This window comes from Heptranchias perlo, chromosome 33 (assembly GCF_035084215.1).
Source record: "Heptranchias perlo isolate sHepPer1 chromosome 33, sHepPer1.hap1, whole genome shotgun sequence".
Lineage (NCBI taxonomy): Eukaryota > Metazoa > Chordata > Chondrichthyes > Hexanchiformes > Hexanchidae > Heptranchias > Heptranchias perlo.
This window is the reverse complement of record NC_090357.1, coordinates 30,450,950-30,476,728: the sequence shown is the minus strand read 5'-3', so window position 1 is coordinate 30,476,728 and position 25,779 is coordinate 30,450,950. Positions and strand designations below refer to the sequence as shown.

Here is a 25,779-nt window from a genome sequence, read left to right as displayed (position 1 = left end):
TGATTACTGCCCGTTGCCAAGGCAATCACAGTGAGCAGACAGAAAGGTGTCACCTAAAAAGGCCTGGTACCACGGTTGCAACCACAGGGAAGTCTATCGTCACACCCTTCAACCAGACGAAGTCGAAGTTCTCAGCCGAGGGCTCAATTTCTGCCCCACTACCAAAATGGACCCCACGAGTCTCGCGGCGGACACAGAGGAATTCATCAGGAGAATGAGGCTCCGGGAATTCTACCACAAACCACAAAATTTCAGCAGCGAACCCAATGAGACAATCAACGATCCGGAACAGCAGACAGAGGGATCCGCGGTACAGCAACCGAAGAGGAAAGAGTCTCACTGGACTCCTCCAGAGGGTCGCTGCCCTCAGCTTGACATGTATGCTCAAGCTGTCAGGAAATGCGTCAATGCCAGATTCATCAGCCGCACTCGGAAGACAGTCCAGAATGTCACCCGAGCACATTGCAACGCCATCAAAGCTCTCAAGACCAACCGCAACATCGTCATCAAACCAGCGGACAAAGGAGGAGCCATCGTCATACAGAACAGAACGGACTATTGCAAAGAAGCATACCGACAACTGGACAACCAGGAACACGACAGACGGTTACCCACAGACCCGACCAAAGAACACACCCATCAGCTCAACAAACTGATCAAGACCTTCGATCCAGACCTTCAAAACATCCTACGCACTCTCATCCCACGTACTCCCCGCGTGGGAGACTTCTACTGCCTCCCAAAGATACACAAAGCCAACACACCCGGACGTCCTATCGTATCAGGCAATGGAACCCTGTGTGAGAACCTCTCTGGATACATCGAGGGCATCCTGAAACCCATCGTGCAGGAAACCCCCAGCTTCTGTCGCGACACTACAGACTTTCTACAAAAACTCAGTACCCACGGACCTGTTGAACCAGGAACACTTCTCACCACGATGGACGTCTCGGCACTCTACACCAGTATCCCCCACGATGACGGCATCGCTGCGACAGCATCAATACTCAACACCAACAACAGCCAATCTCCAGACGCCATCCTACAACTCATCCGCTTCATCCTGGATCACAATGTCTTCACCTTCGATAACCAGTTCTTTACCCAAACACACGGAACAGCCATGGGGACCAAATTCGCACCCCAATACGCCAACATTTTCATGCACAAGTTCGAGCAGGACTTCTTCACTGCACAGGACCTCCAACCAACACTATACACCAGATACATCGACGACATTTTCTTTCTATGGACCCACGGCGAGGAATCACTAAAGAGACTGCATGATAACATCAACAAGTTCCATCCCACCATCAAGCTCACCATGGACGACTCCTCAGAATCAGTTTCTTTCTTGGACACACGAATCTCCATCAAAGACGGGCACCTCAGCACCTCACTCTACCGCAAGCCCACGGACAACCTCACGATGCTCCACTTTTCCAGCTTCCACCCTAACCACGTCAAAGAGGCCATCCCCTATGGACAGGCCCTGCGAATACACAGGGTCTGCTCAGACGAGGAGGAACGCGATGGACACCTACAGACGCTGAAAGACGCCCTCGTAAGAACGGGATATGATGCTCGACTCATCGATCGACAGTTCCGACGGGCCACAGCGAAGAATCGCATAGACCTCCTCAGAAGACTAACACGGGACGCAACCAACAGAGTACCCTTCGTCGTCCAGTACTTCCCCGGAGCGGAGAAACTACGCCATGTTCTCCGCAGCCTTCAACATGTCATCAATGATGACGAACACCTCGCTATGGCCATCCCCACACCTCCACTACTCGCCTTTAAACAGCCACCCAACCTCAAACAAACCATCGTTCGCAGCAAATTACCCAGCCTTCAGGAGAACAGCGTCCACGACACCACATAACCCTGCCACAGTAACCTCTGCAAGACATGCCAGATCATCGACACAGATACCACCATCACACGAGAGGACACCACCCACCAGGTGCATGGTTCATACTCCTGTGACTCGGCCAACGTTGTCTACCTCATACATTGCAGGAAAGGATGCCCCAGAGCATGGTACATTGGCGAGACCATGCAGACGCTGCGACAACGGATGAACGGACACCGCGCAACAATCGCCAAACAGGAGGGTTCTCTCCCTGTCGGGGAACACTTCAGCAGTCATGGACATTCAGCCACCGACCTTCGGGTAAGCATACTCCAAGGCGGCCTTCGAGACACACGACAACGCAAAATCGTCGAGCAGAAATTGATAGCCAAGTTCCGCACCCATGAGGACGGCCTCAACCGGGATCTTGGGTTCATGTCACGCTACACGTTACCCCACCAGCGAACAAATGTTATCTGTTTTTAATATAACGGGTCATTGACTGTCTTCCTTCTCTCTCTCTTTTTGGGGGGGTTTGTATATTCGGTGGCCTTTTTAGGTGACACCTTTCTGTCTGCTCACTGTGATTGCCTTGGCAACGGGCAGTAATCACCAGGTATTGTTCTGTGATTTTAAAATGCGAAGGATTCGAAAATGTCATTTCCATACCGTTCACCTGACGAAGGAGGAAGCCACCGAAAGCTTGTGGAATTAAAAATAAATTTGTTGGACTGTAACTTGGTGTTGTAAAATTGTTGTAAAAAAGGTTCACGTTTGTTCCAAGATAAGACTAGTCTTGTTGAACAGCACCAAAGTGAAGTGACATTTTGCTGGATTTCCCCCCCCCCCGCCCCACCCCAGTAAACTCTCTAAGATTCAGGGATTCCAGATTGCAGCTTTTGTTTTTTTAATTCTTTGATGGGATGCTCAAACTCATAGAGCTTCAGGAGCAGTAATGCATAGAATCATAGAATCATAGAAGTTACAACATGGAAACAGGCCCTTCGGCCCAACATGTCCATGTCGCCCAGTTTATACCACTAAGCTAGTCCCAATTGCCTGCACTTGGCCCATATCCCTCTATACCCATCTTACCCATGTAACTGTCCAAATGCTTTTTAAAAGACAAAATTGTACCCGCCTCTACTACTGCCTCTGGCAGCTCGTTCCAGACACTCACCACCCTTTGAGTGAAAAAATTGCCCCTCTGGACCCTTTTGTATCTCTCCCCTCTCACCTTAAATCTATGCCCCCTCGTTATAGACTCCCCTACCTTTGGGAAAAGATTTTGACTATCTACCTTATCTGTGCCCCTCATTATTTTATAGACTTCTATAAGATCACCCCTTAACCTCCTACTCTCCAGGGAAAAAAGTCCCAGTCTGTCTAACCTCTCCCTGTAAGTCAAACCATCAAGTCCCAGTAGCATCCTAGTAAATCTTTTCTGCACTCTTTCTAGTTTAATAATATCCTTTCTATAATAGGGTGACCAGAACTGTACACAGTACTCCAAGTGTGGCCTCACCAATGCCCTGTACAACTTCAACAAGACATCCCAACTCCTGCATTCAATGTTCTGACCAATGAAACCAAGCATGCCGAATGCCTTCTTCACCACCCTATCCACCTGTGACTCCACTTTCAAGGAGCTATGAACCTGTACTCCTAGATCTCTTTGTTCTATAACTCTCCCCAACGCCCTACCATTAACGGAGTAGGTCCTGGCCCGATTCGATCTACCAAAATGCATCACCTCACATTTATCTAAATTAAACTCCATCTGCCATTCATCGGCCCACTGGCCCAATTGATCAAGATCCCGTTGCAATCCGAGATAACCTTCTTCACTGTCCACAATGCCACCAATCTTGGTGTCATCTGCAAACTTACTAACCATGCCTCCTAAATTCTCATCCAAATCATTAATATAAATAACAAATAACAGCGGACCCAGCACTGATCCCTGAGGCACACCGCTGGACACAGGCATCCAGTTTGAAAAACAACCCTCTACAACCACCTTCTGTCGTCAAGCCAATTTTGTATCCAATTGGCTACCTCACCTTGGATCCCATGAGATTTAACCTTATGTAACAACCTACCATGCGGTACCTTGTCAAATGCTTTGCTGAAGTCCATGTAGACCACGTCTACTGCACAGCCCTCATCTATCTTCTTGGTTACCCCTTCAAAAAACTCAATCAAATTCGTGAGACATGATTTTCCTCTCACAAAACCATGCTGACTGTTCCTAATTAGTCCCTGCCTCTCCAAATGCCTGTAGATCCTGTCCCTCAGAATACCCTCTAACAACTTACCCACTACAGATGTCAGGCTCACTGGTCTGTCGTTCCCAGGCTTTTCCCTGCCGCCCTTCTTAAACAAAGGCACAACATTTGCTACCCTCCAATCTTCAGGCACCTCACCTGTAGCGGTGGATGATTCAAATATCTCTGCGAGGGGACCCGCAATTTCCTCCCTAACCTCCCATAACGTCCTGGGATACATTTCATCAGGTCCCGGAGATTTATCTACCTTGATGCGCGTTAAGACTTCCAGCACCTCCCTCTCTGTAATATGTACACTCCTCAAGACATCACTATTTATTTCCCCAAGTTCCCTAACATCCATGCCTTTCTCAACCGTAAATACCGATGTGAAATATTCATTCAGGATCTCACCCATTTCTTGTGGTTCCGCACATAGATGACCTTGTTGATCCTTAAGAGGCCCTACTCTCTCCCTAGTTACCCTTTTGCCCTTTATGTATTTGTAGAAGCTCTTTGGATTCACCTTTGCCTGATCTGCCAAAGCAATCTCATATCCCCTTTTTGCCCTCCTGATTTCTCTCTTAACTCTACTCCGGCAATCTCTATACTCTTCAAGGGATCCACTTGATCCCAGCTGCCTATGCATGTCATATGCCTCCTTCTTCTTTTTGACTAGGGCCTCAATCTCCCGAGTCATCCAAGGTTCCCTACTTCTACCAGCCTTGCCCTTCACCTTATAAGGAATGTGCTTACCCTGAACCCTGGTTAACACACTTTTGAAAGCCTCCCACTTACCAGACGTCCCTTTGCCTGCCAACAGACTCTCCCAATCAACTTCTGAAAGTTCCTGTCTAATACCATCAAAATTGGCCTTTCCCCAATTTAGAATTTTAACTTTTGGGCCAGACCTATCCTTCTCCATAGCTATCTTAAAACTAATGGAATTATGATCACTTGTCCCAAAGTGATCCCTCACCAACACTTCTGTCACCTGCCCTTCCTTATTTCCCAAGAGGAGGTCAAGTTTTGCCCCCTCTCTAGTCGGGCCATCCACATACTGAATGAGAAATTCCTCCTGAATACACTCAACAAATTTCTCTCCATCCAAGCCCCTAATGCTATGGCTGTCCCAGTCAATGTTGGGAAAGTTAAAGTCCCCTACTATTACCACCCTATTTTTCTTGCGGTCATCTCCCTCCAAAACAGGTATACCGTTTTGGATACTGTTGGGGGAGATGGCTCACCAGGGGAAGGTGGCAGTGGCCAGGTTCATGGCACCGTGGCTGGCTCTGCTGCACAGGAGGGCAGGAAAAAGAGTGGCAGAGCTATAGTGATAGGGGACTCGATTGTAAGGGGAATAGACAGGCGTTTCTGCGGACGCAACCGAGACTCCAGGATGGTATGTTGCCTCCCTGGTGCAAGGGTCAAGGATGTCTCGGAGCGGCTGCAGGACATTCTGGAGGGGGAGGGTGAACAGCCAGTTGTCGTGGTGCATATAGGCACCAACGATATAGGTAAAAAACAGGATGAGGTCCTACAAGCTGAATTTAGGGAGTTTGGAGTTAAACTAAAGAGTAGGACCTCAAAGGTAGTAATCTCAGGATTGCTACCAGTGCCACGGGCAAGTCAGAGTAGGAATGACAGGATAGCTAGGATGAATACGTGGCTTGAGAGATGGTGCAAGAGGGAGGGATTCAAATTCCTGGGCCATTGGAACCGGTTCTGGGGGAGGTGGGACCAGTACAAATTGGACGGTCTACTTCTGGGCAGGACTGGAACCAATGTCCTAGGGGGAGTGTTTGCCAGTGCTGTTGGGGAGGGTTTAAACTAATGTGGCAGGGGGATGGGAACCGATGCAGGAAGTCAGTGGGAAATAAAATGGTGACAGAAACAAAAGGCAGTAAGGGAGAGTGTACAGAACATGACCGGACAGATGGTCTGAGAAAGCAGGGCAAAGACCAAGGGAAGTCTAGATTAAACTGCATTTATTTCAATGCAAGAAGTCTGATGGGCAAGGCAGATGAACTCAGGGCATGGATGGGTACATGGGACTGGGATGTTATAGCTATTACTGAAACATGGCTAAGGGAGGGGCAGGACTGGCAGCTCAATGTTCCAGGGTACAGATGCTATAGGAAAGATAGAGCAGGAGGTAAGAGAGGAGGGGGAGTTGCGTTCTTGATTAGAGAGAACATCACGGCAGTAGTGAGAGGGGATATATCCGAGGGTTCGCCCACTGAGTCTCTATGGGTAGAACTGAAAAATAACTACAGACCCCCAAATAGTCAACGGGAAATTGAGGAGCAAATATGTAAGGAGATTACAGACAGCTTCTTTCTTCTGGGTGCTTTGCAGTTGTCTGTCTTGAAGATGAACTTGTCTTATGGCTGATAGGAATTATTGAATTCTTTGAAGAAGTAACAGAGAAGACAAGGGTAATACTGTAGATGTAATATATTTGGATTTTCAAAAGGCCTTCGATAAGGTACTGCATTGTAGACTCATGACTAAGATCAGAGCATGTGGAGTCGGGACAAGTCGTAGAATGGCTAGCAATTTGGCTACAAAACAGAAAACGGAGAGTAGGGGTTAAGGGTACGTACTCAGGCTAGCAAAGGTGGGATGTGGTGTTCTGCAGGGATCGGTGCTGGGACCACTGTTCACAATTTACAATAACGATTTGGACTCGGAAATCGGAAATACAATTTCCAAATTTGCGGACGACAGCAAATTGGGGGGGGTGTAGTTAATACAAAGGACGAATGCGTCAAAAGGCAAGAGGACATTAAGAAACTTAAAGAATGGGTGAGCAATTGGGAAATGAATTTCAATGTAGATAAGTGTGAGGCAGTGCATTTTGGTAGGAAGAATAAAGGGGCCACATACCGCTTGGATAATAAGAGTAAATATCAAAGGGATCTCGGGGTACAGATACACTAAAAATAGCGAGGCAGGTTAGTAAGACCATTAAAAAGGCAAATCAAGCACAGGGGTTCATTTCTGGAGGGATAGAATTGAAAAGCAGAGAAGTTATGTTAAACTTGTATAAATCCTTGGTTAGACCACACTAGTTTGGGTACAGTCTTGATCTCCATATTATAGAAAGGATATAGATGCATTGGAGAGGGTGCAAACAAGATTCACAAGGATGATACTAGAACTGAGAGGATATACTCAACAGGAAAGGCAGAGCAGGCTGGGGCTCTTGACTAGTGAGTCTGTCGGTGTTTGCTTTGTCAACCTTTCTGAAAAAGGACATTACCCATGTCGGTTTCCACTCTTCTGTTACCTCTGCAGTTCCATTGACACCCTCATAATGATACTTGATGGCACACATTTCCTCTTCAGCCTCAGTACTCGGATAGATGGAATTTATCCCAGGATATTTTTGTTTTGACCGCTTTTATCCTATTTAAGACTTCCGGCTCATTTATATCGGTTATTAATTCTGCATAGTTATCTCTGCTTAGGGAGAGGGCACACTATTGTGAATACCTGGCTCAATTATCTTCAACTGCATCATCAATGACCATTCCTCCATCATAATGTTAGAAGTGGGGTTGTTTACTGATGATTGCAACGTTCAGCTCCATTTGAAGTTTCTCATAATGAAGCAGTCCATGCCCACATGCAGCAAGACCTGGGCAAAATCCAGGCTTGGGCTAATTATTTACAAGTATTATTAGATCACACAAATGCCAAGAAATAACCATCTCCAACAAGAGAGCCTAACCTTCTCCCCATGACATTCAATGGTATTTCTATCATGAACTTTCCATCATCAACGTCCTGGGCGTTACCATTGACTCAACTGGACCAGCCACATAAATGCTGTGACTACTAGAACAAGTCAGAGGCTGGGTATTCTGCAGCGAGGAGCTCACCTCCTGACTCTCCAAAGTCTCTCCACCACCTACAAGGCTCAAGTCCAGAGTGTGATGGATTCCTCTCCACTTGCCTGGATGGGTGCAGCTGCAACAACGGCCAAGATGCTCGACACATCCAGGACAAAGCAGCCCGGTTGATCGGCACCCCATCCGCCACCTTAAACACCCACACCCTCCATCACTGGCTGCAGTGTGCACTATCTACTGGGTACACAGTAGCAACTTGCCAAGGCTTCTTTGGCAGCACCTCCCAAACCTGTGGCCTCCACCACCTAGAAGGGCAGCAGGTATATAATGTTAAAGTAGCTCCATTGCCACGGTGACCAGGATCTGGGTGTCCAGTTTCAGTCTGCTGTTTGCTGCTTTGGTTTCCCCGGAAGGGTAATTTTGCAGCATAGAGCAGCTCCCAAACAGACTCCAGTTTCTACATCTTACTCCTGATGTTTCTAGCACTCGTACATACATTCCTCCTTACAATCAGTCTGGTCAGGGATCAAATGACCTTCCCGCCATTTCCCCCCTCCCCATCTATTTTAAACAATCCTTTTTGTAAGAGTGAAGTTCTGAGTGTTGACCTATCTTTCAGGTGCTGGTGGTCCTACTGCAGCATTTTCTGTTTCCTCCAGTGGGCTAGGTCCACTTTTTCTATACATCCCTCCATGTTTCCTTCAGCTTTATTACCTATTTTTGCACCCTTTTGTTTTAATGGCTTTTCATTGACTTGCTGAGATCTTTATTTATCACAGGTCACTTTTTACCTCTTTCCAGCTTCTCAAAGTACTTTGCTGAATTCCTAAGAACTGCTTCAGGTGAGAGGGGGAGGTTAATGGTAATGGTCTTTGGTTCCTGGGACATGGCTCCCAGACTCACTGCAAGCATCCCACTGCCACCAATACTGGAGGAAACAGAAAATGCTGCCGTAGGATCACCAGCACCTGAGAGAGAGGTCAACACTCCACCAGAACTTCACTCTTACAAAAGGATTGTTTAAAATAGATGGGGAGGGGGGAAATGGCGGGAAGGTTATTGTGAAGAGGATTCTGTTTGAGGCATGCACACCAAGAAGGGGCACAAAACTAGAGAGGAATTGCGTTGATATCACTGGCCCATTGGGCAGCTCTTCAGGTTGGCACAGCATGAATAGCAGGGATTCTGGAGGCCTGCAGAGTAATCAAAGGGGAGCTCTGGGTTTGGCTGTTGAGTAATGTGTAGGGTAGGGATAGGTTAAGTTAATGTGTAGGTTAAGTTGCAGCTTTACACAAGATCACAGTGCCATATTGCTAGGGACCTCCACCTACATCGATTCATTGGTTTTTGTAAAGCATTTCACCCATTGTACCTTGTGTAGCCCTCCAAGAAGCTGGATGCTATGGCAGCACAAAGCCAAATTTTGCGTTGATCCGGGATGAACTATACCTCCAAAACCTTTGTAAGGCTGGATGAGAGACTCAATGAAACCGTTTTGTAACTGTTTCTTCCTGGTGCCTGGATTTAATGAATTTGTAATTTACTTTGGAGTTGCCAATGGTAGTACATGGAACTCCAGGAACTAGTGCAAGTACCCCACTGCCACCACCATATAAACAGGTCCAGGAACTAGTGCAACTACCCCACTGCCACCACCATATAAACAGGTCCAGGAACTAGTGCAACTACCCCACTGCCACCACAATATAAACAGCTCCAGGAACTAGTGCAACTACCCCACTGCCACCACAATATAAACAGCTCCAGGAACTAGTGCAACTACCCCACTGCCACCACCATATAAACAGGTCCAGGAACTAGTGCAACTACCCCACTGCCACCACCATATAAACAGGTCCAGGAACTAGTGCAACTACCCCACTGCCACCACCATATAAACAGGTCCAGGAACTAGTGCAACTACCCCACTGCCACCACCATATAAACAGGTCCAGGAACTAGTGCAACTACCCCACTGCCACCACCATATAAACAGGTCCAGGAACTAGTGCAACTACCCCACTGCCACCACCATATAAACAGGTCCAGGAACTAGTGCAAGTACCCCACTGAGACCACCATATAAACATCTCGAGGAACGAGTACAACTGCCCCACATTTTGGTACCAGATGAATAGTTTTGTGAATGGCGTTTGTGTCCAATAAGGGGTTTTGGTTTAACCCATAAACATTAACTGCGTATTGGCATATGTCAGTCTGTCCTGCAGACTGTTGCTGAACCATGAGCCCTAATGATTACCCTAACTCTGACACTCGCCTGTCTCATCATACCTTCCATTTGAGGATTCTTGCTTTAGAGTACGATCAATTGAAACTTTGATTCGGCGTAACAAATGTTTACTGTGTAAATGAGCTGTAACATCAACCTTCCATTGGAATAAAATGTTATTAAAAAAAAAATCAGATGACGAGCTCCATTCTTGAAGGATTGAATGTTGCTGAGTCAAGGACTGTATTTACTGTATGGTCTGTCTGGCAGCTCCTTGGGTGCTGTATTGTTTTTTTAAAAAAAACATACATTTTTCTTCTATTCAACTTTTATCTTACCTTATTTCTTGAATAATATTTTAATTAGCGATTGTTTTGTATTGAGATAGAAACTGGGCAGCAGTGAACCAGTGTGCTTTAAGCATGCAGCACTATTTGCACTTGGCTTTCAGAGCTACTGCTACCAGTGCTGCTCGTGGGCGTTTGAAATCATAAGCAGGGATTGAAATTACTGGGTTTGGGAGGAGGGGGTGGCATCAAGGGATCAGAATCATGAGCGTCTGGGGCTGCTAAATGGCAGTGTTTCTGCATCAAAGCCTCTTTAAAGCTCAAGCATATTCACATCCTGGCCGGCCGCGTTCAAAGCCTGACCAAGCTGCCAGACTGATTTGAATTGAGTCTTTCTCCTCTATTTCTGCCTCCAGTGTTCTCCCATTGCCCATCTCATTTGGAATTGATGACTGATGGGGGATGAGTCAATGGCTAGCAGTTCTGCGACCATGCCCAAGACCTCACCCTTCATCAAAAGCAAAATACTGTGGATGCTGGAAATCTGAAATAAAAACAGAAAACGCTGGTAATATTCAGCAAGTCAGACAGCATCTGTGGAGAAAGAAACAGAGTTGATGTTTCAGGGTGATGACCCCTACAAAGTGTCTTCGACCTGAAACGTTAACTCTTTCTTTCTCCACGGGTGCTGCCTGACTTACTGAGCATTTCCAGTATTTTCTGTTTTTAACTCGTCATATCTACCAACCTGAAGATTGGCTGTGCTATTTGAACATTGGGGTCGTTAATGACCTTAGTCCTCCCCTCACCCAGAATGTGAACATAAGCACTTAGAGCAATGATGAACAACAATGGGTATCTTTCTTCGCTCCCCATAAAGCTTAGGACATTGAGGCTAGGCTGTTCATAGCAATCCTTCTCTGCTGCTTGAGGAAATAACAGCACTGACCAGCCATGGAATGTGGGACCTTCCTGGTCTCTCTGAATCAGTACTCCACTTGGTGCATTTACTCTGAGCTGTTGAAATATATTTTAATCCGAACAGATTTCACATTAATAAATAATTACCTTAAGTGCAGTGGCAGTTAGCACTCACTTGTCCTGTGGCTCTGCCAAGTATCAAAGTACCGCACACTAACATTTTGGTTATCATCTAGCTTGTTTACTTGGAGAGATAAATGTTTGTACGCCTGTACCAAGTCCAGGTGTTTAGAGTTTCTAATGGACAGTGTAACCAAACCTCCTCCAAACTGCAGCACGTGCAGTGAGAACTGCTCAAAGTGCAAAGTGAATATTATTTAGAGGAAACGTCTTTGCTGTTGAGGTACTTGTGAGGTGAAACTTCCAGTTGTCATTTAACACTTAAAAGACAGGGGTGCTGCAATTGAAGACTCTGCCCCTGCTCATTCTGTCCTTACGTGCTATGCCATGGAGAATTCAGTAAGGAGTTAATTGAGTTACATTGAGGCTACAGCACAGAAACAGGCCATTCGGCCCAACTGGTCTATGCCGGCATTTATGGTTCACACGAGCCTCCACCAACCCCTTTTCATCTAACCCTATCAGCATATCCTTCCATTTCTTTCTCTCTCATGTGCTTATCTAGCTTCCCCTTAAATGCATCTACGCTATTCACCTCAACTACTCCTGTGGTAGCAAGTTCCACATTCTAACCACTCTCTGGGTAAAGAAGTTTCTTCTGAATTCCCTATTGGATTTATTAGTTACTGTCTTATATTTATGACCCCTAGTTTTAGACTCCCCTGTACGTGGAAACATTTTCTCTACGTCTACCCTATCAAACCCTTTCATAATCTTAAAGACCTCTATGAGGTCACTCCTCAGATTTCTCTTTTCTAGCCTGTTCAGCCTTTCCTGATAAGCATATCTTCTCAGTTCTGGTATCCTCCTTGTGAATCTTTTTTGCACTTTCTCCAGTTCCTCACTATCCTTATTATAATATGGAGACCAGAACTGTGTTTAGTACTCCAAGTGTTGTGTAATCAAGGATCTAAACAAGTTAAACAAAAGGAATTTATGTCTGTCAATTTGCAAAAGAAATAAGTCAAGAATCCTGAGGTTTGACATTGTGTGTAGGCCTGATAGATGGTTTAAACCCACACCGGTGCTCACAGCTTACACGTGTAGGCGACAGTGGCAGCCCAAAAACATCCAGGCTTGGGCTCATAAGTGGCGAGTAACATTCGTGCCAGACAAGTGCCAGGCAATGACCATCTCCAACAAGAGAGAGTCGAACCACCTCCCCTTGACATTCAATGGCATTACCATCGCCGAATTCCCCACCATCAACATCCTGGGGGTCATCATTGACCAGAAACTTAACTGGACCAGCCACATAAATACTGTGGCTACAAGAACAGGTCAGAGGCTGGGTATTCTGTGGTGAGTGACTCACCTCCTGCCTCCCCAAAGCCTTTCCACCATCTACAAGGCTCGAGTCAGGAGTGTGATTGAATACTCTCCACTTGCCTGGATGAGTGCAGCTCTAACAACACTTGAAGCTCAACACCATCCAGGACAAAGCAGCCCGCTTGATTGGCACCCCATCCACCACCCTAAACATTCACTCCCTTCACCACTGGCGCACTGTGGCTGCAGTGTGTACCATCCACAGGATGCACTACAGCAACTCGCCAAGGCTTCTTCGCCAGCACCTCCCAAACCCACGACCTCAACTACCTAGAAGGACGAGGGCAGCAGGCACATGGGAACAACACCACCTGCACGTTCCCCTCCAAGTCACACACCATCCCGACTTGGAAATGTATCGCCGTTCCTTCATCGTCACTGGGTCAAAATCCTTCTCCTGCAGTGCTGTTAGGAACCTTCACCACATGGACTGCAGCAGTTCAAGAAGGCGGTTCGCCACCACCTTCTCGAGGGCAATTAGGGATGGGCAATAAATGCTGGCCTTGCCAGCGATGCCCACATCCCATAAACGAATAAAAAAATTTTTTTTAAAATGGTCAATGACGGTCTGAGTGGACCTGTATCGATCTTCCGTCTCCGTTGGTGAATGTCTAGCACAGTTTTGAAAATTCATGACTTTAACACAAGCCACTACGCTTTATAGTCAGCGGAGGCAATCAAATGTTTAAAAACATAGCGTCGTCAAAGGTGGACATGAGGACCAATGGAATATAAGGGCCATCTCCTAACCCTTCTGTCAGCTGCCCTCACACTAATATCCCTCACCTTGATGAACGACAAGCTGTAAAAGGCAGTGGTTGCCTTGCCTAATTCTGTACAAGAGCGTTGTCTTTATGAAAAGTAGTGGCAAATCTTTCTTTGTTATATTTGGATGGGGGAGGGGAGGATCCATGTGTTTTTGTTGCAATGTTGACGTGTAAATGATTTAAGACATTCAGATAAGATTTACATCACCTATACCTCTAAGTAAACACTTCTAATGTGACAGTGTACTGCCCTTGAAAAAAGTAATCAGAGGACCAGCAAAGATTTTAAGATTCTAAAGGACTGAGCCGTGATAAATAGTCTGAGATAGCCATAAACTCTGACTAGAGGGCACAGACTCAAGCTCCGAAAAGGAAAAGTGAACAGAGAGTTTACTTCACACGTACAGAAGGTGAGGAATAGACTGACTGGAGAGATGTTTGAGGTGCATAGTGTCGGCAAATTGGAGGAGGAACTGGATACTTCTTTGGTGTCAGAAACAATTGAGGGATATGAGTGTAGGAATTGATTGAGGCATAAGAGAGGAAAGATCTTGCATTTATACAGCATCTTTCACAACATCAGGACATCCAAAAGCATTTTATATCCAATGAAGTACTCTTTGAAAGGTTGTCCAGAAATCTCTAAGGTAGGGAAACACAACAGCCAATTTGTACACTGCAAGATCCCAACAACAATTGTGAATGAGCAGATAATCTGTTTTAGTGATTGGGGTTGAGGAATAAATGTTGACCAGGACAACGGGAGAACTCCCATGCTCTTCAAATAATGCCATAGAGTCGTTTACGTCCATCTGAGAGGGCAGACGGGGCCTCGGTTTAATATCTTGTCTGAAAGATGGCAGATCCAACAGCAGCACCCTCTATGTACTGCATTGAAGTGTCAGTCTAGATAATATACTCAAATCTCTGAAGTGGGGCTTGAACCCATGACCTTCTGACCACAGAGCCAAGAATGCTACCACTGAGCCAAGGTAAGAGTATAGGACGAGATTAAGGGGTATGAGAGAGTGTAGGATGGGACTAAGATGTATAACCATACATGGGATTGGATTGGATTGAGGGTTTTGAGAGAGAGCATAGGATAGGATTGAGGGGTATGAAAGAGTGTAGAATGAGACTGAGGGGTTTGAGGGAGACAGTAGAATGGGACTGAGGGGAATAACAGTGTAGGATGGGACTGACGGGAATGAAATAGTCATAGAGTCATAGAGTTATACAGCACAGATAGAGGCCCTTCGGCCCATCGTGTCCGCGCCGGCCATCAGCCCTGTCTACTCTAATCCCATATAGTGTAGGATGGGACTGAGGCGTATAACAGTAGAATGGAATTGAAGGGTATGGGAGAAAATGTAGGATGGGATAGAGGTATGAGAGAGAGTGGTAGGGTGGGATTGAGAGGTGTAAGTGCAGGATGGGATTGAAGGGTTTGAGAGAGTAAAATGGGATTGAGGGATTTGAGAGAGTGTAGGATGGGATTTTGGGGTTTGAGAGAGTGTTGGATGGGATTGAGGGTTTTGAGAGGGTGTTGGATGGGATTGAGAGGTTTGAGAGTATTGGATGGGTTTTGAGAGGGTGTTGGATGGGATTGAGAGGTTTGAGAGTATTGGATGGGTTTTGAGAGAGTGTAGGATGGGATTGAGGGGTTTGAGAGTGTAAGATAGCATTTTCTTCATTTTGTGATAGGCAAGATGGATCTTGATCTTTTCGTTAGCAAAGTGAACATAAAGCAGGCGATTTTGAAATGTAATGCCACAGGAATGGGGAAATCTTTACTCGCTCTATTATGCTTAACAATATTACAGTATTTGAGATGATGGAATTTGCACTTCTGTTACACTCCTGCAATGTTTGTGAAGGAAGTCTGGAGGTGGAAGTGTTGAGGCTGGGAAATGTACTCCCAACACCTAGAACTGGTGTAAATAACGCCTCTCGGGAGCTGATGAAAATAGTAATAAATCTGGTTTCCCTGTACCATCTCCTGGTGAAATAAAGAACGTGGGATGTTTTTCTCCACTAACTGATTACAGATGTAATGCCTTTCACACCAATTAAACTGGTTCATTTAATCTGAATGCATTCAGTTTGAAATGCTGGACTCGCACAGCCCTCATAAAAATGCAAGAATGCGAGTTTGTCTGGAGAGGAACAATTTAACCGTTGTGTGCCCAGCCTTGGTTTTTGTGTACCCTGAGGTGGGGCGGGGGGTGGCCACTGTGAAATTACCCAATGTGTTTTACACCAGAATGCAGCGCCAGGCCATTGCATAGCTTAAGAGAATTCTTGAAATGTTTAGCAACAGCTGTTGTGTGCTGGCACATGCTTGCTGCGATAGTGAAGTGTTGGAGAACATTCCGGCAGTGATCAGCAAAGAGGTGCTCTGCCGGTTTGGCTCGTTTGGCATCTCGTCTAGTCCTCGACAGACAGTTTGGTTTTTGAGTGAAAGGTTGTCCAGAAATCTCTAAGGTAAACCAGATGGTAAAAGTCTGTGGGTTTTTTAAAATAAAAGTCTCTTAACAGTTACAGGTATTTGTGATGTGAACCAATTAATTATTGAGATTATTATGTTTTTTTTTTGTGTATTTTAATTGGAAAGAAGCAGAACATCCGCTCTGCTCCTACCCGTGCCCTGCCCTAAGTCTGCAGCTAGGCTTTGCTGAGTAGGCTGATGAGAGGCCAGTATTTCCCCTTTTTAAAATTTTGGGTGAATTTTATGTTCATTAGGATGAGGGATATCAGTACTGGGGAATAAAATGTTTCCAGTTATCAGCGAACAGTCCCAGGTCAGGTATAGAACAGAAGCCACTACCTCAGAAAGGCACCAGTGTGGATTTTTCCACCTCTCTCACCAGCCCTCATGAGCTCTCATAATGTTAGTGTCACGTTAAGGGACGTTTGCTGCTCGTAGTCATTAGGGTCTTGCTTGGATTGCCTTTAGACTCCACAGCAGAAAAGGAGGGAGACTGGATCCAAACCAGATTGCAGAAGTAACAGAACTTCATAACCTAAAACCAGTGTTAAAAAGTTGTATAAAGTTCATAGGCCAGCATGGCATTTAACTGTTTCTACAGTTGGAAGAGTCTGGTCTGTGTAGCCATGAAGAAAGATTAAATCTTCTGATTTGGATTAACTGGTCACTCCAAGTAGGATCACACTGAGGCCATAGTGTGTGAGGACATTAGCCATTAAAGGCTCTACAGAATTCTACATGCAGGACTGAAGAAGAAATTGTTCTAGAGGCTGTGTTTGCATTCAGAATCTTGTTGCTGGACCGTGCTGAGTTAGCTGATCTCAGTGGGATGGCCGTAGGGGTGCTATTCTTGGCAAATTCTTGTCCCTGGCAAAGGGAGGGGAAATTCAGCAGGGTTCCACTTTCACATCACTATCCAGCTGGAAAGTGTGTACGCATTTTGGGTGAGGACAGGATTTGGTGTAGCTACGATGGTCTCTCTGGTGGAATGGCTTGACAACATTGAGTATCAAGCCTCAATCCAATTTTCAAGTATTTTTGGTTTTGGCGAAACCATTGGTGAGCAACTGTGAAACTGTGCAGCAACAGTCGACATCTTGAGAAGAGGAGGGATGCAAATGGTCCAGCTGAGGCAGGTGACTGGTCCAGCTGATGGACTCAATCCTGTCACTTTCTGATTCAGTTGTGGCTAGTTTTGATAACTTGCTACTGAGTGGGTTAAACTGTACAGCAGCTGTCCCGGTAAAGTTCCATTGTCAATTCCATACTTTTATGTTGTTTAAGTGCATGGGAGTTGTGCAACTGACAGGTCACTGGCCGACTGTAGTGAATTGGGCATATTTATCTTGGGATGCCTGCTGGCTGTGAGAGACCAGAGTATTGAGAGCCAGTTGCATTAGCACAGGTCCCACAGAGCTTTAACATGACATGAGATCCACACTTGTGCCACCACTTCCTGGAAGTCTCCAAGCTGAAAGTAATATTTCTGGGACCAGCACCCGGAACACATGGAAAACCGGTTTTAGCGAATCTGGCTGGTTTGGTTTGGGATTCCCACTGTTAGCAAGACCTGTGTGTTGGGAGCCTGGATACTAATACGGGTCCCATGCAATATAAAAGGAACTTTTATTGTTTGTATATATATCACATTCTCTACTGCGAAAGTGTAGGACTCTCCACACGGAAACTGTGCCCACAATACTGACCTGGGTTCATGGGGTGTGGGTGTTAATGCAGCGGTGTAGCTGATCAGTGTGATTCAGGATTCATGTAAAACCATGCCAGAACTCGCCAAGGGAACAATGTAGTTCTGGAGCAAATGGAACTATTGAAATGATCAATGCAGGTTTGCGTTGAGAATTATTCATTAATTTAAAGCGCTGTGTTTCAATTTGGAGATTAGTGACACTGGATGAATAGCTACCTTTGTTCAAGCCCAGGCAATCAATTATCAAACTATTTGTAGATGGTTGAGCTGCTGTTTTCTGTTAAGTCCAGCCTTTGCGTTAACCCTACATACAGCCTGGGAACTATCAGAATGATTTTCATGTCCCTACACCTGTAAAGTCTTTACTTGTGGGAGGTGAGATTGTGTTTGTGTTTGTGCCAGTCTGATAGTTCCTGCCATTTCAACAAACCTCAGCCTGGATGGCACAGTTTTAAATATTTCCTTTCAATGTATATTAAATTTTAAAAAATGGTATTGAAGTATTAATATAGTGCAGTGTGCCCAGCTCTGTACATGGATGGGTGTGGGTCATGTCTGTGTTCTCTCATCTCCTGTTCCAGATCTGTTATATCATGGGGAGACTTCGAGCAGAGGCACTTCCCGCAGGAAGGGAAGGGAATTTGAGCATAGTTAATGAGTCTGTACTCCCACACTCCTAGTGGCTGGTTCCAGACTCACATTGGCAGGTGTCTGGGCATAAGCCAGCTGCTCACCCTCTCATACAGTGATGGGCGGAATGGAATAAATAAATAATGTAAAAATAAGGGTTGTGGTGGGGATAAATGAAATGACTTCTGAGGTTGGCCAGGGTATTACTCCCTCAATGCTGGCCCAGTATTATCTGATGATCCTGTCTTGTGGCGCTTGTTATTTCCTTGCAAAGGGAGAGGAATGGTTGTATTTGGATGGGGAGGATATAGGAAAGGATCGGAAGGAGGAGCTCGTGGGGAGAGAGGAGGAGAAACAACGGTGTAAGGCATAACGGCAGAGGATTGGCAGGTGAAATGTTGCCTGTTTGTGGGAAGTGTAGGTGTGAACACTGCAGCCAAAGGAACAGTATCTGGAGTTACCTGTGCCTCTTTACTGAGGAGGCTGGATTTATTCGTCCCCAGGGAATCAGGAAGGCTTGTGTTAGTGGTAACAGATTGTGGTAATTCAACATCCTGTTCAGTGAGGGACTGTATGCAGGAAGTGGAAGATTCCAAAATATGTAGCAAACTGTCAAAGCAGCACATTCACAAAATAAAGCTGGCCAGTGAATCTGCGGAGAGAGGGGGAGGGACACATGTACACCATTCTGAACACTCACCGATGGTGGGTTTGTCTCGTCTATGGGCTTTTTACTGAAACTTCAAAATTATCAAACTGATTGACAGAATGGGCAGATCTGGCTCTGTTGGACAGTTGTAGTGATTCAGTGCTGCAGAGTTTCACTTGCAGTGCTTTACTGATTGTTGCTGCGAATGAGCTGTAGGATCCGATCACTGAAGGTACTGGCAGGACACGGTGCTGAATGGTTCAACAAGAGGTTTAGAGAAGCTAGCAACTAAAAATCACTTCAGCCAGATTTTAAAATATGTATCTCAGCTCGATTTATCAAATGTTTCTGCCCTGCAATAACATGGTGTTGGTGCCAATTGCTGTGTTGCTAACAGCTCTCTCTCTCTCTCTCTCTCTCTCTCTCATTTCTTAGGTCATTGCTGCAGTGTGACATGGAGGGCGCTGCTGGAGCTGGAGGGGCTGCAGATGATTTTGTGAGGTGAGTGTAAATCCCTGATCGGCAGAGCTTGCTATGACGGCCTCTTCGACAAGGGGTGCAAGAATGTAGGATAGAAGAGAAAGAATCCCAGAAGGTGATGCACCTTTATTGAAAGTGCTGCACACGTGCAGGAGATGTGATTGCACAGGAGGGTGCGGGAGGAGCTGTTGCACGAGGTGGGTGCGGGAGGAGCTGTTGCACGAGGTGGGTGCGGGAGGAGCTGTTGCACGAGGTGGGTGCGGGAGGAGCTGTTGCACGAGGTGGGTGCGGGAGGAGCTGTTGCACGAGGTGGGTGCGGGAGGAGCTGTTGCACGAGGTGGGTGCGGGAGGAGCTGTTGCACGAGGTGGGTGCGGGAGGAGCTGTTGCACGCCTTTGGCCCATATCCCTTAATACCTTTGGTTGCCATAAAGCTATCTATCTCAGATTTAAATTAAGCAATTGAGCTAGTATCAATTGCTGTTTGCGGAAGAGAGTTCCAAACTTCTACCACCCTTTGTGTGTAGAAATGTTTTCTACTCTCACTCCTGAAAGGTCTGGCTCTAATTTTTAGACTGTGCCTCCTACTCCTAGAATCCCCAACCAGTGGAAATAGTTTCTCTCTATCCACCCTATCTGTTCCCCTTAATATCTTATAAACTTCGATCAGATTACCCCTTAACCTTCTAAACTCCAGAGAATACAACCCCAATTTGTGTAATCTCTCCTTGTAACTTAACCCTTGAAGTCCGGGTATCATTCTAGTAAACCTACGCTGCACTCCCTCCAAGGCCAATATGTCCTTCCGAAGGTGCGGTGCCCAGAACTGCTCACAGTACTCCAGGTGCGGTCTAACCAGGGTTTTGTATAGCTGCAGCATAACTTCTGCCCCCTTGTACTCTCGTTCTCTAGATATAAAGGCCAGCATTCCATTAGCCTTATTGATTATTTTCTGCACCTGTTCATGACACTTCAATGATCTATATACCTGAACCCCTAAGTCCCTCTGGACATCCACTGTTTTTAACTTTTTACCATTTAGAAAGTACCCTGTTCCATCCTTTTTTGGTCCAAAGTGGATGACCTCACATTTGCCTACATTGAATTCCATTTGCTACAGTTTTGCCCTTTCACCTAATCTATCAATATCGCTTTGTAATTTTATGTTTTTATCTACACTGCTTACAATGCCACCAATCTTTGTGTCATTGGCAAACTTAGATATGAGACTTTCTATGCCTTCATCTAAGTCGTTAATAAATATTGTGAATAATTGAGGCCCCAAGACAGATCCCTGCGGGACTCCACTAGTCACATCCTGCCAATGTGAGTACCTACCCATTATCCCTACTCTCTGTCACCTTTCGCTCAGCCAACTTCCTAACCAAGTCCGTACTTTTCCCTCGATTCCATGGGCTTCTATCTTAGCTAACAGTCCCTTATGTGGGACCTTATCAAATGCCTTCTGGAAGTCCATATAAATAACATCCATTTACATTCCCCTGTCCACTACTTTAGTCACCTCTTCAAAAAATTCAATCAGGTTTGTCAGGCACGACCTACCTTTCACAAATCCATGCTGGCTCTCTCTGATGAACTGAAAATTCTCGAGGTGTTCAGTCACCCTATCCTTAATTATAGACTCCAGCATTTTCCCCACAACAGATGTTAGGCTAACTGGTCTATAATTCCCTGGTTTCCCTCTCCTTTCTTAAAAAGCAGTGACATGCAGTTTTCCAATCCAGAGGGACAGTTCCTGAATCTAGAGAACATTGAAAGATTATAGTTAGGGCATCCGCAATGTGCTCACCTACTTCCTTTAAAACCCTGGAATGGAAACCATCTGGTCCTGGGGATTTGTCACTCGTTAGTGCTATTATTTTCTTCATTGTTGTTGCTTTACTTATATTAATTTTATCAAGTCCCTGTCCCTGATTCAATATTAGTTTTCTTGGGATTTCCGGCATTCTATCCTCTTTTTCTACTGTAAATACTGACGCAAAGTAATCATTCAACATGTCCGCCATTTCCCCATTGTCAATGACAATATCCCCACTTTCAGTTTTTAAGGGGCCAACACTGCTCCTGACCACCCTCTTTTTCCTAATGTAACTATAAAAGTTCTTCGTATTGGTTTTGATATCCCTTGCAAGTTTCTTTTCATACTCTTTTTGTAGTTCTTACTATCTGTTTTGTGACCCTTTGTTGACCTTTGTATCTTTCTCATTCGCCAGGATCTGTGCCATTTTTTGCCTTTTTGTATGCCCTTTCCTTATGTCTTATACTGTCCCGTACCTCTTTAGTTGTCCATGGCTGTTTTTTTTGGCAAGTAGAGTTCTTGCCCCTCAGGGGTATAAACCGATTCTGTATCACGTTAAATGTTTCTTTAAACATTTCCCACTGATCATCAGTCGTTTTACCCATTAACAGATTTGCGCAGTTTACTGTGGACAGTCTCTGTCTCATCCCATTGAAGTCGGCATTACCCAAGTCTAGAATCTTACAAGCTGACTCACTTTTTTCCCTTCCAAACACTGCATTGAACTCGATCATGTTATGATCGCTATTGGATAGATGTTCACGTACAGTTAAGCCGTTAACTAAATCTGGTTCATTACTCATTACTAAATCTAGTATGGCTTGCCCCCTTGTTGCCTCTAGGACATACTGCTGTAGAAAACTATCCCGGACACACTCAAGAAATTCACTACCTTTCTGACAATTGCTAGTCTGCTTTTCCCAATTTATGTGAAGGTTAAAGTCCCCCTTTAAGACCACTATGCCTTTCTTACACGCTTGTCTAATCTCTGCATTTATACAATCTAGCACTTCAGAGCTGCTGCCAGGGGACCTATACACAATTCCCATTATAGTCTTCGATCCTTTCCTATTTCTCAATTCAACCCATAAGGTCTCTGTTGGCTGCTTGCCTCTCGTTATATCCTTCTTTATCATTGAAGTGATTTCATCTCTAATCATTAAGGCTACTCCTCCCCCTCTTCCATTTTCCCTGTCTCTCCTGTAGACCTTATAACCCGGTATATGAAGTTCCCAATCCTGACCATCCTGCAGCCATGTCTCAGTGATAGCTATCATGTCATACCCTCTAATTTGAATTTGAGCCTGTAGTTCATTTAATTTATTCCTTATACTCTGTGCATTTGTATATAGAACTCTTAGTTGGGCCACACACCCTAGCCTCACCTTCAGCTTTGATGCTGGGTTAATCGCCTTACACCTTCTAGTTTTCACTTTATCTGTAGTGTCTAAAGTACACTTTCTTTCTGCTGCTCTACGCTTTTCCCTTTCACTTGTTCTCGAACAACTGTTTGTACTATTTGTATTGTAAATTTCCCCTGGGTCTTCCCCTCTCTTGCTGCTCTCAACTTCACTCTCTTCTGACTCCCTGCTCAGGTTCCCATCCCCCTGCCACTCTACTTTAAACATCGGCATGGACCATTTGGACCGAATGGCCTGTTTCTGTGCTGTTCGTTCTGTGTTAAAAAAAGAAATGCAGCTTAGTGTGGATAAATGTAAGTTAGTATATTTTGGGAGGAAAACGCGGAATAGGAGTACGCACTCAACGCAGAGGCACTGAAAGGAGTGAACCGAATGAACAGAGACACGAGTTCAAATATGTAATTCCCTAACTCTGTGCGTGCATAAAGCCATGAAAGAAACAGTGGGGTTTTGTATTTGAAAACATAGAGTACAAGAAGTAATAATTATTTTGTGCAAAACGTTTGTTAGGCCGCAGTTAGAGTGCTGTGTATAGTTTTGGGTGCTCGATTGTAGAAAGGACATTAAAGCAACAAAACATAAAGCGGGATGATGCCGGGGATCAGGAAACTATTGTTATGAGGAGAGGCTTCAGATAATGGGGCTATTTCCTGTGGAACACAGAAGGTTAAGAGAGAATTAAGAGGTGTTTAAACTTCTGAAAGATTTTGATAGTGAATAGGTCAGTGATGAAGGGCTATCAATTTAAAATTGTGAGGAGAAATTTCTTTGCACAGAGGTTTGTTGCAACTTGCTTTGCTAGAGGGAGTTATTGAGGCAGAGACCACTGCATCATTTAAGGGAAAATTGGATAAATATTTGAAATGGATGAAGATGCAAGACCATGGGGAGAGAGCAGGGCTGTGGATTAGTTTTAGATTAGTAAAGAGTCAGCACAGATATGATGGGCTGAATGGCTTCCTTCCATGCTGTAAACTTGTATTGTTCTAATTGTACAGCAGTATTCTGTAGAATTGCCTGCTGCTTGGTAGATGTGGCTCTGTGATCAAGCACAGTTAGGTTGGAACATTGTACTTGCTAGAGGCTGTAGGATGTGAGTGTGCTGTCTTCAGGCAGTCAGTGCTGCAAGCCACAGTAGCACTAAAAATGATAGACGGTGAACTGCTCAAGATTTCTGTGATTTCAAGCAAGTATTTCTGAACTTCATTATAAAGCTTATTTAGCATTTCAGCAGCCTTTAGGATGCTATAAACATTTGTTTTGTTGTTGTGTTAGATTAAAATTTAAATATTTCTGATAGCAAATCTAAATGTAAGTTTGAGGAAGCTTTTGAATTTTAGTCATTTTGAGTTTTATAAAGGTGAAGCTGTTTAAATTGCAGTGGATATTAAGTACCATCGCTTGGATACTGTTAAGGGGGAGTAAACTGGAACAGAGTAGATCAGTGCACTGGTTTAAATATTTATATACACTAAGTGTGGAGAATTCCCTATAAATAGGATGGTGCGGAAAGAAAACAAACATTCACATAACTCTGGGAACAGGCTCTCAAAGTACCAGGAAATGGTTGTTAGTGAAACCACTAATGGAGTGTGTGGCTTTGGCAGAGGCTGCTGTCATCTCCAATGTTGTTCTTGCAGTAGTCTCCACTGGGGCAGGAGCAAACCCAGGATTTCATAAGGAAACCTGTCTTCCTTTAAAGGCTCTTTTAGCTTACGGTTTGGTTTGTGTCAGGCACTAAAATGATGACCTTGCATCACTCTATTGTAGATTTGTCTGTTGCCAGTCTACTCTTGCCCTCTTGGAAGCTTAAGTGCATGGAAACCAGTTCTTCTGTGCATGTGTGAAACCATCCACATTTTCAGTTGACCTTAAAAGATTTCCTCCTACGATCTGTGTGTATTTTTTGCAGGAGGTGTCCAATGAAAATGTACTTTAGGCAAATTTTAGTCACTTTGGGAGAAAACAAAATCTGCTAACCCTTTTCCGCAAAATTTTCTGACATGGCACTGAAAATTCAGCTGGTGGAACGAGGCACCTAATGAGCAGTCAACATGGGAATTGCTGCTCTGCTGGTTCCGAATGTCTCTACAAGGCACGGTACTTGCGAGTCTTGCGGTAAAAATGGGTCCCTGTGGCCATCAGCTATATGGAGCCTGGGCCGTTAATGTTTAGGAGTGTTGTCAACAGCATGGGGAACATGCATCTGCAGTTGATGGAGCTGCAAGAGGGTAAGAGCTCCTTAAGATGTAGGATAAATGGGGTATGAAGTGTTCCTGTGGTAGATGGCACCCACACTCACTCCTGCTCAGCTGCTGAAGCCATTTTTCTGACAGCAAGTTTAAATAAAGTGAGTTCTGTTTGTTGGTTAATAAGTAACCAGAAGCATTTACTGAAATCTTTCCATAATTAGAATTCTGTCACTTTGGAGTGGTTTTTTGAAAGTATAAAAAGTCAACCTAATATCCATTGCTAGTTCTGTAGTTGCATGTAAGAATCGAGATCAGGTTTAATGAACGCAGGATCTGTACCTGTAAAGTATTATCGAAAGGCAGGGAATTCATTCATGATGGTGGGATATGTTGACTGGCTTTTACGTTTGTGGTTTGATGAGATGTTTAATCATTCTGATAGATTAAAAAAAAATTCTGATAGAGTGCAGATGAGATGACAGAAGGGAACTGGTTCACAGTGGGATTGAGAAGGGATCCTGCTGAGACCTCATTAATATTGCACTTCCTCCATCAGTGAGGAAGGCTGCGAAGCTATGACTAACAGGCCTCGAATCAGGTATGCAGATAATCTGCACCAGTCAGAATTCTCAGTGTCTGTGGGTTGTTGGCCTGTTTTCTATTGCCATCATATAGTCAAATCTCACGATTGCAATTGGCAA

At 44.9% G+C, this 25,779-nt stretch overlaps 1 protein-coding gene across 4 annotated transcripts in view; it reads left to right on the top strand.

The window, feature by feature from the left end:
- The window catches only part of LOC137301557 (rho GTPase-activating protein 32-like), a 469,652-nt gene that overhangs the window by 120,220 nt on the left and 323,653 nt on the right, over positions 1-25,779 (top strand). For all 4 annotated transcript variants that reach the window (XM_067971106.1, XM_067971109.1, XM_067971107.1 and 1 more), the window contains exon 2: positions 19,604-19,669. In XM_067971106.1, coding sequence (XP_067827207.1) covers positions 19,623-19,669 — 47 coding nt within the window. In that variant the 5' untranslated portion in view covers positions 19,604-19,622. The remainder of the gene's footprint in view (positions 1-19,603; positions 19,670-25,779) is intronic.